Source organism: Chiloscyllium plagiosum, unplaced genomic scaffold (assembly GCF_037043375.1).
Source record: "Chiloscyllium plagiosum isolate Xiang-an unplaced genomic scaffold, Cpla_swu_hap1 HiC_scaffold_5, whole genome shotgun sequence".
Taxonomy (NCBI): domain Eukaryota; kingdom Metazoa; phylum Chordata; class Chondrichthyes; order Orectolobiformes; family Hemiscylliidae; genus Chiloscyllium; species Chiloscyllium plagiosum.
In genome coordinates, this window is record NW_028270143.1 from 109,438,470 (window position 1) to 109,456,496 (window position 18,027).

At 43.8% G+C, this 18,027-nt stretch overlaps 1 protein-coding gene across 1 annotated transcript; it reads left to right on the plus strand.

Annotated features, from left to right (window-relative positions):
• Positions 1 to 5,379: 5,379 nt before the first annotated feature.
• On the plus strand, positions 5,380 to 9,800 carry mnx1 (motor neuron and pancreas homeobox 1). Its single transcript, XM_043691092.2, has 3 exons — positions 5,380 to 6,087; positions 8,499 to 8,659; positions 9,193 to 9,800. Exons 1-3 carry the CDS (start codon positions 5,616 to 5,618, stop codon positions 9,487 to 9,489), a joined length of 930 nt encoding a protein of 309 aa, XP_043547027.2. The 5' UTR covers positions 5,380 to 5,615; the 3' UTR covers positions 9,490 to 9,800.
• Positions 9,801 to 18,027: the final 8,227 nt, after the last annotated feature.

The following is an 18,027-nucleotide window of genomic DNA, read 5'->3' on the forward strand; positions in this document are numbered from 1 at the left end:
CAGTACACAATGGAAAAACTGCACTGGGAGTCTGGGCAGTACACAACGGGAAAACTGCACTGGTATTCTGGGCAGTACACAACGGCAAAACTGCACTGGGATTCTGGGCTGTATACAACAGAAAAACTGCGCTGGGATTCTGGGCAGTACACAACGGCAAAACTGCACTGGGATTCTGGGCAGTAAACAATGACAAAACAGCACTAGGATTCTGGGCAGTACACAACGGGAAAACTGCACTGGGATTCTGTGCAGTAAACAATGACAAAACAGCACTAGGATTCTGGGCAGTACACAACGGGAAAACTGCACTGGGATTCTGGGCAGTACACAATGGAAAAACTGCACTGGGAGTCTGTGCAGTATACAATGGAAAAACTGCACTGGGATTCTGGGCAGTATACAACGGGAAAATTGACCTGTCCACTGCGCTCACTCCATGCCCCTCTTTTCAATACCCATTGTGATTTCCCATACAATTTCTCGCAATTGAAAGCGTTGCACACGAAGTGGGGGGGGGGGGACGTTATTTCTTTTTTAAACATGGCTTGTGTGCTAACTAATTAAACGTCTGTAAAATCTTAACGTTGTTCTGAACTTGCTGTTTGGGGCTCGAAGACCCTGAGCAAAATGGTTGTATTCCGCAGTGAAGAGTAAAGGTGTTGTCACTCAGGCGCAGGGGCATAACCCAGACGGGTATACATAGGATTCTACTCAATATAAAATAGCAGGGAAAGAAAGCAAGTGAAAGGAAGGCAATTGATGTGGCACTCTGCAGTAACTGGGTACAGATTCAAGGCCTTCGTTCATCTGAATTCCATGGGATGCACAATATTTAAGTAGCTGAAAATGTGTTGCTGGAAAAGCGCAGCAGGTCAGGAAGAAGGGCTTATGCCCGAAACGTCGATTCTCCTGTTCCCTGGATGCTGCCTGACCTGCTGCGCTTTTCCAGCAACACATTTTCAGCTCTGACCTCCAGCATCTGCAGACCTCACTTTCTCCACAATATTTAAGTATCCGGTTGCGCTGAATTGGCTGTTACCCGTGGATCAATTGGCCCTCTCCAACACACAGTCATCATCACTGTAGTCATAGAGTTGCAAAACACAACCCCTCGTCCACACTGGAAGGACTGAGATACCGCCTTTAAGGGAGGGAAACTGTCGAAAATCACAGTTTCACTACTTCGCTGTTGGGGAGGATTTCTTAACTTTTCACTGAATCCCAAAACTGTTCCATTACGATGTGGAAGGTGTCAAGATGTGCCTCAACTTACCTGAAGAAGAGCTTCTGCGAGTGCGGGTCACTTGTCAAAATGTGGCGGATGATAATGGGAGGTTTTTCGTAACCAGTCTCCTTAAAGGACATGGTTTAGGATTCAGCCATGTTCAACATATCAGAAATTCAGGTCTTCTTCACTCCCATCTAAGAAAAACAAAACAGATATTCATTACTATTGAGGGCTTGTACAGAAATCTGCAAGTGTAACCAATTTGCCAAATACCCGCTTATCAACAACGCATTTGTATAAACTATTTTTAGAAACAATTAATACAACTGGTTAATGGAACTAAACTTTATGATTTATTTATATTTATAATTGTGCAAATAAATAATCCTTAAGTATTCGACCACGTATTGTGACTTGCTTTAAAGGCGACACAGAGAAGTCACAGAGAACAAAAACGAACACAATTTAAAACCTGCCGATTTTAGCATTAAAGATTTCGAACCCACGTAAGAAATGTCCAGAGATACACTGCACGGCTTTAATTGTCAACCCGTTCACGGGCCTTCAGAACTGAGTTGTAACCTACGAGATATATCCTCAAGTAGGTACAAAAGTAGGCTGAATAGACTGGGTATACTTGCTTGCAAAGGCTACACTGATGTAGAGTTGTGCACAGATATTTCTCTCTCGTTTCCTTTTGATATTTGAGTTTTGACGGGTTCAATTTGTTAACGAAACTATTTGCTTTAAATAATGCATTCAGGGAGGGAGAGACAGGAAGAAACCAGAGAGAGAAAGCAGCGGTTGAAACCTCCAGTAATTGTGGAAGACGAGTATTGTATAGTTCTGTTTTTTTTAATCAAGAACTGGCATCCCTCTTTTAAGAAAACCGAAGATTTCCCCGCAATCAAGACTGAACACCGTTTGTTGAACATTTGGCATGTGTTCTGGTAAAAATAAAGGCGCATGATTTGTGTATTATGCGTTGGGGACTACTTTGTTTCTGATGATTTTGTGTGATGCTAGAATTTGATCCAGGAAGAGACGATGGTCTGATTTTCTCTCGGAGATGACTTACACGGTTGTCCTCCACAGAATCTCTTGTTGGCTCCATAAGAGCGAAACTGCCCACACTTCCACATATCAAAAGATCAGACCTGGGTGTTTACAAATAACATTCAAACAAAGAGAAAAAAACCGCGGAGGCTGGAAATCTGAAAGAAAAATAGAACGTTCTGGAATAACTCAGAGGATCTGGCAGCATCTGTAGTGGACCGTTAACTTTTCTCTCTATGTCCAGATGCTGCCAGTCCTGTCGAGTTTCTGTATTACTTTCTATTTTGATTACAAACCACATACTACTTTGATGTTTCCCTTTTCTGTCACGAGGGTCAGATATTAAATACCAAATCTTAAACATAACGTATAACTTTAAAAAAAAACCGTGATACCATTTAATGGAAAATGCAATTGGGGGAGAAGTATGGTTTTAAGAGATACGACCGATTTTGGACCCGTTTGAAAAGTATCGGTGAAATCTATTCGATCGACAGCCCATCGAAGGAAACTGAAGTGACCACAGTTGACCACCAGAATGCCTCGGCAAGGGAAGTGCATTTGATCTGTGCCATGTTGATTTCCCCTGAGCAAATACGCCTTTGATGCAGTCTCGGGGAGAGTGGTTAGCTGATGGATTGACAAAATGTAATCAGCGTTATTGGGAAACAGGTTATGGAGAGCCGGGTGTCAATAATTCCGATCGTGACCCGTTCATCCATTAAATGGAACTGCCTGATTAGGCCGATGAGGCTTGCGGTGCACTCTGCACAGAAATTGCTTCTATAACCTTACCATCATTGCTGGGCTACGTAAGCTTGGCTCCTTGGGGTAAGACAGAAGGATCGCCATCTATCACCGTTTCCATATATCACAATCTTGTTACTTTAATGTCGGCATCTTAGACACAGTTTGCATCACAAATCCCAATTGCCCGCAACAGATAAAGAATCATGATGTTTGGCTGCCTCTCAACGAGTTCGTCTCCTCCTCAAATGCACCTTTAACAAATGCCATTTATTTACACGGTGCAAGTCAACTCATGCGATAATGTTACATCGGCCGCCTGTCGCTACAGAATCAATTAGAGCTGAAACGGAAAATGAATGCGGCGACTGAGCAAACTCGTTCCTAATTTCCCAAACTTGCGAAGTGCGTGTACAAAAATAATTGGATTATGCATTAGAGGCGAAACGGGAAGGTGTGAAATGTGAACGCCTGTTTATCCTGACAGTTTATCTGAGTCTGCATTTTCGATGCACTTTTGCTTCTCGCTCTTGAAGTCAATTGCAATCTCCAGCAATGGCATCTCGTTTTAAAATAATACTTCAATTAATAAACGTCAATAATGCAAAGATGCACAATGCTTTTAAAATGCAAATATTACTGGCAGATGAGGATGAAGCGAGGACACTACTTTTGGAAGTTCTGCCTCGTTATTCTCCCTCACCAAAATATGGAGAACTCTCCTAACAGGATGTTAAAACTAAGCGTCTAACTGGATCCCAAAACGTTAGCTCTCATTTCTCCCCACGGGTACTGCCAGACCTGCTGAGCTTTTCCAGTAATTTCTGGTTTTGTTTTTGAAAACTAACTCGGTGCTTGATTCGGAGTCACTTCGGAAATCCACCTCAGTTCCGGAACTCTTGGATATGTCCAATGTTGAAATGTGATGAAATGACTGCGCCATGTTTTCTTCCCCCACGCTTAGAAAAAAATGTTCATTTTGGAGGCGGCTAAGTCCCAGTCTGTCATTCAGCTTGTAGCAGAAATTTAGCACGGAAAATACTCAATGTGATATCATAAATCGACCCTTTCTACATACTACCATCCTCAGAAGATTAAAGACGACCCTAGCGCGTTGGAATTGTTTGCGAGTGTGACTACACTGCAGGAATACAAATAAACCATTTATGACCATTATATCGCGCGGATATCTTTGAAATAGGTTATTCTAACATCAAATGATCTTTCGTGTCAAATGTTCCTTTCATTCTTCGTCCGAGCGAGAAGAATCTTTAAATCCCTGTCTTACTTTGCAATTTACAGAAAGTCTCAGCAAAACCTGCAAGATTTAGTTTTAGCTGTCTACAAGATTTTTTTTCAATTAGAAACGAAACACAGTAGATGTTTACTCACATTCTCCAAGCTTTTTTTTATTGGAGGTGGTTGTGGTTGGGGGGAAGGGGTGAGGTGTGTGTGTGAGAAGAGGTAAGGATAACAATGCCTTCAGTCAACACAGGTGCACAATCTCTTACTCGTGAGCTGGCCACTGACGAAAATAAAGGGACCTGAATCAAACCCGAAAGGTTTATAGTGAAACGACTGGCGTTGCCATTATTTTTAATATAAGATTCTTAATTCGCCTACTTCTGAGCTAAAATCCGAAACGTTTAGCCTGTGGGTTAAAAGAAGCGTTACACCACGAACAAACAAAAAATGTAATCTCAACAAGGCTGTCCATTTTATTACTGCCTCGATTAACAGACTGAATAAAAACTTCTGATGAAGAGTCATTCGGCTCGAAATGTTAACTCTTTTTTAATCTTCACAGACGCTGCCAGATCTGCGGAGCTTCTCCAGAAATTTTTTGTTGTTTGTTTCAGATCTCCGGCAGTTCTTTGTTTTAAATTAAAACAATAATTTGCCGCGCTCTCGAGTGCAGGCACATTTCAAAAGCATTTCATTACCGGGAAAATAAACTGCGCCTTAATCTCAGAAAGAGGAAAACAAGAATTCACACCTCTAATTGCTTTAATGGAGGAGATTATCCCCCTCCAATAACAAACAAGAAAGCTCCTCTCAGCGAGAAAGGGGCTGGCGCCAGCAGGTGGGCGTGCAATGTATCCAAAAGGAGGATGTGACCAATTAACACTGAGATGTTCGTCAGGGAACCAATGGTGAAGAGGATGCCTGGAGAACAGCCAATCAGACGCCGTATTGTGGGTCGCCCCCTGTCCACCGTAACCAATCGGCAGCGGGCGGCACTGAAACTGACCAAGAAAGTGGCGCGCTAGCGATCTCCATGTCCCAGCGACAGCGAGAGGGAGCCCAGAGCCGCAGCCAAGTGACAATCCTGCTCCAAACAACAACACACAGGCCCTTGAACCAATGGGGAGATCCTAGGGCTCTTCAAAGTGGTATTTCTCGGCTCCAGGTGGAGCTAGCTCGCTTCTGGTCCTGTAAATACAGTCAAGAGCTGACCGGGTCACCAGGCACCGGGGAAAAAAAGGGAGTTAAAAAACTTCCTTGGTGCGTTTCCCCGCCCCCCACCCCCCCTCCTCCTCCAGTGCTTCCCCTCTCCTCTCTCCTTTGGAATAAAAAGCCGATGGAAAAATCTAAAAACTTCCGAATCGACGCACTCCTGGCCGTCGATCTTCCCAAACTACCGGCTTGCTCGCCTCTTGTCACCTCGCCCGCCTCCTCCACAGCCAGCCCGCCAGAGCTCGACCAGCACCCGGTCACCTCGGACTGCCTGAGGTCCGACAGCCCGAGCCCTCCGCGCTTTAGCCTCGGCAACCTGATGCCGAAGCCCAGCTTCCTGAGTGTGCACCAGCATCCCGGGATGACGGGCCTCCACCCTCACGGGGCCATCCCGGCCTCGGCTCTCTACGGTCACCCGGTTTACACATACTCGGCACTGAGCGGTCAATCCAACGCCCTGCCTTACTCTTACCCGCAACTCGCTGCCAGCCACCACTCCGAACCCGTCAAAGTAACAGCCGGCACTTTCCAGATCGACCAGTGGTTGCGAGCGTCCACAGCGGGAATGATGTTGCCCAAAATGCCTGATTTTAACGGTAAGTGTCCACTTGAATCATTGACATAGAAAAAATAAATAAATCTAAGCGAATTGCAGAGGTTCCGCACTTTGAGATTGGAGTCAGAAGTCATAAAGGTGGCGATTTAAAATCTGAACGGCAGCAGTTGTAGCAATTGGGCAATTTGTTCCCACTCGCTTTTGCTTGACAGTGTGTTTTTCTTCAGAAAATAATAATTTGGGTGGGTTAAGATTATATTTTCGAAAGAACTGAAAAACTGAAAGAACTGCGGATGCTGTAAATCAGAAACAAAAATAGAAATTGCTGGAAAAGCTCAGCAGGTCCGGCAGGTCTCTCCACGGATGGTTCCAGACCGGCTGAGCTTTTCCAGCAGTTCCTGTTGATATTTTCGATACTGTTCAGTCACTCGTAGTTTCAGCCTGGACTGTGTTGTCTGTCCACCATTGGGCCGCTTGTAAACAAGCTTCCAGGTTTACAGGTCTGAATCAAACACTGGAAACAAATCAGGGAACCGCAACAGCAACAAAACGTGTCAATTGCTCACTCTTCTGAGAATATAATTTCTGCTCGTCCCAAACAAGTGTCGCATATACAGTCACAATGTGTCTGGAAAAATAAAAAGGAACACAGGGAGTCTGTGAATGGGTGTCAGGAGCATGATTTCAATAGCAAGATGTAAAAAAGTAACCGTTTCATTTTGTTTTATTTCGGTTCTGGTTGCGTTGATAGTTTATCTTAACCTTTTAGTATATCAGGAGCTAAATGTCGAGTAAGATGCAATGAGATGTAATGTCTCTAAATAAATGTAAATGCTGTCAGAGTGATGTAAGATATTGCAATGTACTGACTCTCAAACGCCTACACTGAAATCTGCAGTGAGCTGACCGGGAGAACCATCCCCTTTTTTTGGTTGCTGTTGTTTGTCAAGTCTTGTGTGTGGAAAATTCCAAAGAGACAAAATACTAATTAGGAAACCAGTAAAAATTCTCGCAATGTAAATCACAAACAAGGTTTCGCTGGTGATTAAATAAGGGGAAAGGAAGCGAAATGGCTGGATAATAGGCGGCTGGAAAATGGTAAGGTGGTGCGAAAATTTCAGCACTGTTGTTGTTTGCAGAGGAGTGACTGGGCTTTTTGTGTCGGACCGTTTTCGCAGACTTGTTCAAGATGGAGCAGTAAATAGCGCCTTTTCTTTCTAACCTTCGCTGTGAATGGCGGGCTCTGTGCAAACCCAGCAACAATGAGATGACAAATCCAACATGTGCCTTATTTATTAGCCTCTGCAAACGACTCCTTTATCCTGATTATAACACACAGGCACACCAATTCTTTGACATGTTAGGATTACCCATTCCTGGTGAAATCACCACAGCAAGAACACGTCTACCTACTAAGTAGTGTATTAACATCTTGATTTTAATAGAGCATTCCAATTTTGACATGAAATCGGCAACAGACCATTTATGGGATTTTCATTGTCAGTTCTATAGTGAAACGGCAGATATCACATTTAGGGATTTAACGTAGCTTGAATGCTCAATCCTTGTGTTTTATGCAGTGTTGATGTTTTAATTAAAACAATTGGTTTATTTAGCCTGTAAACGTTGGGCGTTCTCACTAAATAGAGACAATTAACTTTCCCTGGGGAGATTGAGCTAATTCGGCGCTCTCCCATTGTACATTTTATTGTCTGGCACATGTTCGCCCTGTGGGAAATCAACTCGTCCTTTGAAAATAAATTATTTTAAATCACTGGTGACTAGAATATCTTTAATACACTGGAAGGGCAGGGTTGTGTCAATTTAAGTGGCGCACTCAGTGATAATTGAATTAAATAAACGTTTCGGAGCCCGCAACAGAACCGTGCATCTGCAGTCCTCGTTTTTACCTCGAACCGTGTTTTCACCTGCCACTGTTCGCCGGAATACTAGGCAGTCTAGTTCAAATCAGTGGCTGCTCGTTCACGGATAAGTGTGGGGAAGGTTTGGACTAACATTATATTTAAAACCTTGGAAATGTGCTTTCGAATAATAAAATCAATTAGTATTTCCATTGCATTTCCACGTGGTGTAACAGTCAGAACAGTAACGCGATGAAATAGAAACATTAGATTAATTTATATGAATGTCCTGTAGTAATTAATAGCTGTTTAAAAATAGTGTGCCGTTCGCATTTAGCAAATCAATTTGCTTCCTCTCTTTTCTGGTTTTGTAAAACGTGGCTTTAACAATCACTGTTTAAGAAAGAGACGGCAAGATAAATTGTTAGTTTGGGATACAAATCCGTGTACACACTCCGTCCAGCCCAGAAAAACCCGCAAACGGATACGTTGATAGGAATGAAATGAAAATATTCACAGCATTTAATTCTGCGGTGCTCTGTAAACAGCCGAGGAATATGATATCATTACTGTTTTCCCCCTCCCTCAGCACAAACACAAAGCAGCATGTTGGGGAAGTGCCGTAGGCCTCGAACCGCGTTCACCAGTCAGCAGCTACTGGAGCTGGAGCAACAGTTCAAGCTGAACAAATATCTCTCCCGTCCCAAAAGGTTTGAAGTGGCCACATCTTTGATGCTGACAGAAACCCAGGTAGGAACCGCTCGGCCGCACTCCACTGCCGGACACCTTCAGGGTTTCATTAACAATAGCGGGAGATTTGTCAGTGGCGTTATCGGGGTGTCAGCTCGGTCAGTTTCATCAATGGCGGAGGGGCCGAATGGCCACATCGAGCTCCTAATTCGTATGCTGACTTCAGTTTCCAGTCTTAATAAAGGGTCATGTGACATCGGGGTCTTCACATAAGGAAAACTGCGGATGCTGTAAATCAGAAACAACAAGAAAAACACAGAAACTGCCGAATTACCATCAATTCTGAGGAAGGGTCACCAGTCCTGAAACATTAATTCTGATTTCTCTGCACAGATGCTGCCGGACCTGCTGAGTTTTTCCAGCAATTTGTTTTTTTTCCTTTCTAATTTACAGCATTCTGTTTCTATTTGCGTGTTTCTTCACATGATGACCCCCCCCCCCCCCCCCCGCTCCTAGACTCTTCCCTGTAACTTGTATTTCAATGTTTCATGCACCCGCCTTTGTATTTGTTGACGCCAATCTGCTCTTTTAAGGTTAAAATCTGGTTTCAGAACAGACGGATGAAGTGGAAACGCAGTAAAAAAGCAAAGGAGCAGGCCGCGCAGGACGCTGTGAAACAGAAAGGGAAAAGCACAGAGAGTAAGTCGGACGATTATCAGGGCAAGGCCGGCCTGACAAAAAGCGACCAGAACAAACCGTCCCGGTTGCGAGCCTTTCCAGAGAGTGACGAGGACGGGGACAGTTTGACGTGTCACTCGTCACAATGCTCCTCAGACGAGGAAGCTGAGCTGGACCAGCCGCACAAGGAGCCGCCTGTCACCGTCAAATAGGTCACCTCCTCGCTCCCAAACCAGAATCCCAACCTGTGGATCGGCGTGAATGCTTTCCTTTGAAGCCAGATATTCTCTTTGTGTTCTGCACCTCAGGCTGTCCTGTTCCCTGATCTCCAATCAGTCGCCATATATATTATATATATAAAGTACTGTTTGTCTATCTCTCAACGCAACAGTGGGAAATTGCAAGACTGTATTGTCTTTATTTTTATATTGTATTTATAAGAATTCGCCTATAGTTATGCATGCTAAGTTATTGTTTAGCTACGTGTGGTTTCTCCCCCAACATAGTGCCAGACCGTACTGTATATAACACACAATAAATGTTTTATATTGAGCTTTCTGTTGCGAATTGCTTTATTCCACGTTAAGGTTAGAAGTCACACGACACCAAGTTATAATTCAACAGGTTTATTTGAAATCATTAGCTTTCGAAGCGCTGCTCCTTCATTAGGTTCCACATTAAAAGCAGCAAGGAGCTGATGCATTACAAACGGGCAAATGCTGAAGTCACTATAAGACTGTTCTGACCAGCGGTTGAGTTGAATGCATTAGCTGCATCATATAACGAGTCTTATAATCTGCCGTCAACATTAAAGGTTAGTCACATTTATAGTCTATAGTTTGACCACACTGAATAAAACAGCAAAAGCGGTACCAAACGTGTATTGATTCGAAATAGGGAAACCCTGAGCTTTTTATTTCACAACCTCTCCGGATTCTCAGACTCTTGTGCTCCTCACATACATCAAAAAGTACATTCTGTCGGCGAGGTCTCGCTCCGCACTTCTCCCACGCCCTGGGCTCAGATATTGGCTGTTGTTAATGGTGTGTCGGATCTGTGCAAACGTGCCGAACCGCAAACATGAGGGAATCTAGGCAAACTGCAGAAACATTTCACACTGGGGCTGCAATGGCTTTATTTCAGTAAACCATTGCGCCGCCATGTAACAGTGAGAGGGCCTTGCGAGTGTGGAGTAGAGGCTGGGCGGTTCAAATCATAGCCTTTATCGGCCTGTTAGATGTCTTATTTTAACTTTCCAACAATAATGACGAGGGACAAAGCGACGGCAATTACATTGATTTTCTTGTGACTACACACCGCGTTTAGGTTCGCATCCCTACCCCCTAAATTCTATTTAACCACACACTTAAAGGTAAAACATCTTTTTTTTCGTTATTCTTTAATCTCAACTTTAAAGAAGTTGAGAAACTTTATTCCATGTATATTTAATCCTCTGTCGAACTTAGCGTTTGAAATTTGAATTTACAGGTGTCCCTCCCCACGCAAGAAACCGAGTGTAAATCCAGTCGTTATTCTCATCAAGTGTAAATCCATGTCTTGTGAATTGTAACAGTGAACTTAACGCCAGCTTTGAATGTTTTTATATTCATTCATAATTGCCCAGAGGGCAGTTAAGAGTCAGCCACATTGCTGTGGGTCTGGAGTCACATGTCGGCCAGACCAGGTGAGGTTGACAGTTTCCTTCCCTAAAGGGCGTTAGTGAACCAGAAGGGGTCCCCCCACCCCCCCAAAAAAACAACAATCAACAATGGATTCGTTTGTTTCATTATTTGCCTAAAGTTCAGCTCCCAGTCTCTGCTTTCGGACCGTTTACCGTGCACCCACCCCCCCCCATCCCCCAGTAACGCCAACAAACATGAGAACAAGTAGAAAAACATATATGTGTGTGTGTGTGTGTGTGACTACGTGTATGTGTCTGTGTCTATGCATATGCGTGTATGTGTGTGTGTGTGTGGCAGAAACGTTTTCCTGCAGCGTATCAGGTTCTGCGATGGGAGTTTGGAGGAAGAGAATTGGCAAAGAAGGGCATTGATGGATTGGGGAGGTGGGTCGTGAAAGAAATATTGTTTTGTAAATTTACAGCATTCTCGCTGGTGAATATTTTCAGTCGACGCACGGATTTGGAGAAGGTATGTGAATAACCGAAACTTTAATTTAGTTGTTCCCCTGTCCCATATCAACACCCATTCCCACCCCACTCACCCCCAAAACCCCACAAAAATCCGTGCAAACAGAACATTGCAGCGTTCCCATTGTTCTTACGAAAAGACTGTTGGTTCTATATATAACGTTATGTTCGATGTTCTTGTACAATGCATCTGCGTTTTTCAGACTGTGAATCCGGAACTTGGAAGGTATTAAAAGAAGGAGATAAAGAATGAGTTGAAAAAGGCAACTCAGAGTAACAGGTCCATTCAACATCCTGAGCAAAATTTGCATTGGTGCTGCGGTGAGGATAGAGAGGGGGGGCGGGGGGGGGGGACTCCTTAAACTCACGTTAAAAACTTCCATCTCTGAAAGCACTTGAGTAGCTTCAAATACCGGACACGAGATCTGCAGTTCGAATATAACATATATACGGACTATAAACATATATGTTATAGATGCAGTTCGAACCCTTTGTTGAGGCCTTGCCCCTTCTCTGGGTGATAAAACATTGCTATCAGCCTGTGTCTCAATACGATTTATGACAGAACGAATGGACAAGTCCATTCTAGCGTGACTTTATTTGTGAATAGAAAGGGGGCGAATATACAGTTTTGTAATATAATTAACAAATTGCCATCTACGTTTTTTGATTTTGAAATCTACTAACTGTCGCACAAAGCATATCTCTCTGAACATTCCCCAAACATCCTGATTGGTCGCATTCTTTCTCCCAATGCTCGAATTTTAAAGGCATTCTGTTAGAATCCGGGAGACGTTGAAACGATTTTGTATGTGGCAACAGGAGGCTTCCTTCACTTGCAGGGTAATGATGGTCAGAGACTACGGAGTTAACACTTAATACAACAACATATGGACTGCCTGAACTCCTGAGTATTCCCGGCATTTTCCTTTTTTCTCTCAACTGAAATATTTAATTCACAAATTCACATCTAAAAACATTGTAAGGCACAGTAGCATTACATTCGCAGTAAGCACCAAATCTATTAGTAAAATTCTAAGAAGACAGGGACGTCTCCAAACTAATTCTTGAAACAGTTACGGGAGTAATAAACTGTTTCAGTTGCAATTAACTGATGTGGCAGGATTAAATGCCCATGAGCTATAGGGAGAGGCTGATCAGGCTGGGGCTGCTTTCCCTGGAGCGTCGGAGGCTGAGGGGTGACCTTATAGAGGTTTACAAAATTATGAGGGGCATAGATGGAATAAATAAGCAAAGTCTTTTCCCTGGGGTTGGGGAGTCCAGAACTAGAGGGCATAGGTTTAGGGTGAGAGGGGAAAGATATAAAAGAGACCTAAGGGGCAACTTTTTCACGCAGAGGATGGTACGTGTATGGAATGAGCTGCCAGAGGATGTGGTGGAGGCTGGTACAATTGCAACATTTAAGAGGCATTTAGATGGGTATATGAATAGCAAGGGTTTGGAAGGATATGGGCCGGGTACTGGCAGGTGGGACTAGATTGGTTTGGGATATCTGGTCGGCATGGACGGGTTGGACCGAAGGGTCTGTTTCCATACTGTACATCCCAATGACTATGACTCTATTTGCGCTTAATATAAATAGTGACAGTTGGGTTGGCATCCTCAGTGTCACATGGAAATAAAAATCACTGCTTTACAAAAAAGATTGGGCATCGAACGCCCTGATTGTTTCTGTTTAGTTTTTGTAAAAAAAAAACTATATACAGTACAATATTTTTAACCACCCCACCACCGCTTTGTGTGTCCATTTTCAGTCCTGATGAAAACAGCGAGATCAGCAGAATCCATACCAGTTGAGAGTAATGAATGGGGACTCGGCAGTTACAACTTCGCGATAAATTAAGGACCAATTCATTATTGTCACTGCAACTAATCCTGCAATCAATTACAGTTACATTAAATATAATCACTGGCTGTACTCGACAATCAGTAATTCATTTGGAATAATAAATTGAGAAGGTTTCTTTTTCCCTTCATTTCTTCCTTCCACGACTGTAGGTATCGGTGAATACGCGGCCAATTGTTGGTAGAAATGAAACTCAGTTACCTGAAGCCTTGTTGATCCAGAATCTCACAGTCAGTGCTACACGCTGGGAGTATTGACGGTGAAGCAGTTAATTATTAACGTCAAACTTCGACTCATCGTGCACCTTCGTATTAACGGCTGAGTATGTGCATTGTGTTTTATCCCCTTGATAGAGCGTTCAATATCGAACGTGCTTTGGTCAATACATTCGCTAGAAATGCTTCCCCATTCCAACAATTTGTAAATTTGCAGACGTTTTGTGCTGCTTTCCTTGACAGCAAACACGATCTAAAGTTATTTGGAAGTCATTTTATTTTGAGAAGGACATTCATATTTTTATTGTTAATCTTCACAATTCTTATAACTGGATGCATCTAGGTACATTCTAGATACGCATTCATTGAAATAGGTTGCCTCATTACACTTCCAACAAACACCAGGACGTCCTGAGGTGGTCAAAGGTGCGAGATAAATGCAAATAATGCTTTCTTTCGATAGAAACCTTGTCTCAGATACCCCCTACATACAGGGGACAGAAGCAGAGAGCTGAAATAAACCGGAGCATGAAAAAACATAGGGACTATGTAATATTGATGTTTGCTTTTTAATCATTCAAGAATTAACTAGCGCAAACATGACTGAGAACTGAATTCCTGATGAAGGGTTTTTGCCCGAAAAGTCAATTTTCCTGCTCCTCTGATGCTGCCAGACCTGCTGTGCTTTTCCGGCACCACTCTAATCTTGAGAACTGAAGAGCTGGGTGGGAGCATTTATCTCGTGCGGCTAATTTATCAGACAGCACTTTGCAAACCCACGACTACCACCATCTACAGGGACAACGACAACAGACACACAGACACACGACCACCCGCTCCAGGTCCCTCTTCAGGCTGCTCACCACCCTGATATGGAACAATATAGCCATTTCCCCTCGTGTGGCTGGGTCAAACTTTTGAGCGGCGCGGTAGAGATACTGGTGACTATGGACCGCAGTGGTTCAAGAAGGCAGCTCACTATCACTTTTTCCAGAGCAAATAGGGATGGACAATAAATACTTGCCAGCCAGTGATGCCCATATCTTATATTTTTTTAAAAAAATACAGAATACTCTTAGAATTAGATTACCTACAGTGTGGAAACAGGCCCTTCGGCCCAATGAGTCCACGCCAACCTTCCAAAGAGTAACCCACCCAGACCTGTTTCCCTCTGACTAATGCACCTAACACTATGGGCAATTTAGCATGGCCAAATCACCTGACCTGCACATCTTCGGACTGTGGGAGGAAACCCATGCAGACAATGTGCAAACTCCACACAGACAGTCGCCCGAATTGAACCTGGGACTCTGATGCTGTGAGGCAGTGAGCCACCGTGCCATCTTACTGATGGCGAAAGGACAGTTTGCACTTGTCATCTGCACCAGAACTCTTAACGCTCAGTGAAATACATGGAGTGTAATTAATGTAACCTGGGGAAAGAAGCAGCCAATTCATATTCAGCAGACTCCCACAAAGAGCAACGTGCTCATGAGCAGATTATCCACTTCCTTGTCATATGAAGTGAACGACAACTGAAGGCAAATTCTCTGTTTAAGCAGAGCTCTGTTTAATATTTCAATCTGAATGTAGCACTGTCTCACTGTTGCAGGGTGAAGGGCTGATATTCAGGCTCAAAAGCTGGAGAGAGACTTCAGCTACAAAGTTAGAGGGGAAGGGTGCCAGAGATGCCGGTTCCATTCCACCTTCCGGTGGCTAGCTACGTGGGGTTTGCACATTCTCCCCAAATTCCGCGTGCGATGCGTTCGGGCGCTCCGGTTACCTCCCACAGTCCAAACATATGCGAGTTCAGTTGTGGATTGCCCATGGGAAATGCAGGGTTACAGGGATAGGTGTGTGTGTGTGTGTGTGTGTGTGTGGGGAGGGGGGGAATGTTGGGACGGGTCTGGATGGGATGCTCTTTGGAGGGTTGGTATAGACCTGATGGGCCGAATGGCCTGCTCCCACATTGTTGGGATTCTATGATTCTGAGACTCCTGCCATGTCAGGGAGTATCCAGGGTTTGAGATTTAGTTGACCCGACCTATTGAAAGAGCTGACAGTTGGTGGGATTACCAAACGGTCAATACTGCCTAAAGCCTTTGTTGTTCAGGTGGCCTAGTTATTATTTCAGTTCGCCTATATATTTAGCTGGGCAATCATATTTTATAGCAACAGGATGATACCATGCCAGTCATAAAACCGCAGCTCACCTGAACAGATGTTAGCCACGATGTGATTTGGAAATGATTATGTTAATGATCTATGATTTTTCTATGGCAGCAATCAACTCTCAGAGAGATGAAAGGGACCGCTCAATAAACCTTGTAAACGCACTGATACCGGTCCTGTGTAATTGTACTAAAGGGGAGCTCAGTCCTTTCCAGGTGATTATCCACACAAGGCTGCCATTGAGGAGAAACTCACACCTTTGCAGCCCAATGCCGGACTCTGTACTCAACATTCTCCTGCGGCCATGCGTTTGTCAACAAAACTAATCCTTTAAAACCCCAAACCTCACAGACCCCAGGGCCAGGAAGCTTTGTGAGGGCTTACAACTTCTCGGGGTCTGATGTTTGCTCGGAGTCAAATATGTAATTGTTCACTGGTCATCGGACCATTGGGAAATGGCCCTGTTATCAGCTGGGAACTAAAGGAACAAATTAAATACAATATACTAAATCGATCAACATAGACACTTCCGAATCAATCTATACAGAGATGCTGTTACACACCCCTGTGAAGCAGGTGGAATAGGAACCCAGACTCTTCTGGTCCAGCGGTGGGGACCTTCCACTGGAATCCACATTTTGAGAGGGATGTGATAGCACTGGAGAGGGTGCAGAGGACATTTACTGGCATGTTACCTGGGTTGGAGAGTTTCGGTTATGAAGAGAGATTGGAGTGGGATTGTTTGCCTTTGGGTAGAGATTGAGTGGGACGCGATTGAGATGCATCAAATTATAAGGGGCATAGTTAATGTATGACTTCCAAATAAACCTGCTGGACTATAACGTGGTGTCGTGTGATTTTCTTTAACATAGATAGTGTAGACAGGAAGGAACTTGTTCCCTTGATGGGGTGATCAATGAGTAGGGGGCACAGTTTTGAGGTAGAAGGTTTGGAGGGAATGTGAGGGAAAATGCTTTGTCTCAGACGGTGGTGGGAATCAGGAACTCAGGGCCTGTCAAGATGATGTGGAGATGCCGGTGTTGCACTGGGCTGGACAAGGTCAGAAGTCACATGACACCAGGTCATAGCCCAACAGGTTTATTTGAAATCACAAATTTCGAGGCGCTGCTCGTTCGTCAAGCGAGGTCTTCACCGCTCCTGAAGCTTGTGATTTCAAATAGTGGAAACCTGTTGTGGCCTGGTGTCATGTGACTTCTGACTTGGCCTGTAAAGATGGTACGGGCAGAAATCCTCATAACATTAAATATTTCGATGTGCACTTGCAATGCCAATTCATACAAGGCTGAGCGCCAAGTGCTGAGAAAGAGGGATTACAATAACGAGGTGGTTGTTTGTGACCGGTGCGGGACGCGAATGGCCCAAAGATCTTTTTTCTGTGCTGTAGAATTTTCTGCTTCGAAAGAGATCGTTGCTCATTCAATTTATAATCTGCGGAATGAGCCGATAAATAGAATGTATTTGAATTCTCAATGGCCCGCTGCAAAAGCAGTATTCGAATTAATAGCGTTAACTTGTGACATTTTACCACGACTATTTGATGCAGGTCAAAGACTCGTCTTGGTATTTGTGGGATGAACACAGAATCACCGAATTGTTAAGGTGCGGAAAGAGGTCATTCGGCCAGCCGTGTCTGTACCGGCTCTCGGAGCTTTTAGGCTTATTTTACTGATACCTGAACACAATTAGTAAAACCAGCCTCAGTGCATTTGGTGTGGAGACAGGATAGTATGGATGTTGGATGTCTGAAATATAACGAGGTAATGTTGGAATGGTCCGTCTGGTAGATCAAGTGGAGGGTCAGCGTTTCAGGGAATTGACGTTTAAAAATATATCTACTTACAGTTTTAATGGAGATTTCAAACTGTTACTTGTCGGTCAGATATGTATCTCATATATTGCCGTGATAAACAAAGTTTCCAATGTTTCTTTAGTACGCCTCTCGCCACACATGCACTGGCCACAGCACGTTCTCATATTTATCCCAATCCATTAACTGCAAACCAAAATTCTAACCACGACCCTAAATCTAAATTTAACCCTAAGCCGAGGCCGAACACAACCACGAACCCTATTAACCCTATTAAATAACGTAGCGTCAACGCCAGGAGCGACACTGATATCTCTATTAGCAATTTTAAACCACTGTGCTTGAGCCAGAACATTTTCAAGTCTCTCTCTTTTTCTGTCCAAAGCTGTCGAATTGCTGCCAGTGCGTCTCCAAAGTAACCCAGGGGAACTCACCTCTTACAGCGCATTGGTGGTGACGCGTGCTCATCTCTGAAGGACTGTCTTTCACATCGAAACAAGGTCTGTGTTGTGTTAAATG

What these genes read in the sequence shown, in the direction of transcription:
- mnx1 (XM_043691092.2), top strand. Translation starts at nt 5,616, where the DNA reads ATGGAAAAATCTAAAAACTTCCGAATCGACGCACTCCTGGCCGTCGAT. An exon ending in CAAAATGCCTGATTTTAACG is followed by an intron (nt 6,088 to 8,498) that starts GTAAGTGTCCAC and finishes CCCCTCCCTCAG; the next exon opens with CACAAACACAAAGCAGCATG. An exon ending in TGATGCTGACAGAAACCCAG is followed by an intron (nt 8,660 to 9,192) that starts GTAGGAACCGCT and finishes TGCTCTTTTAAG; the next exon opens with GTTAAAATCTGGTTTCAGAA.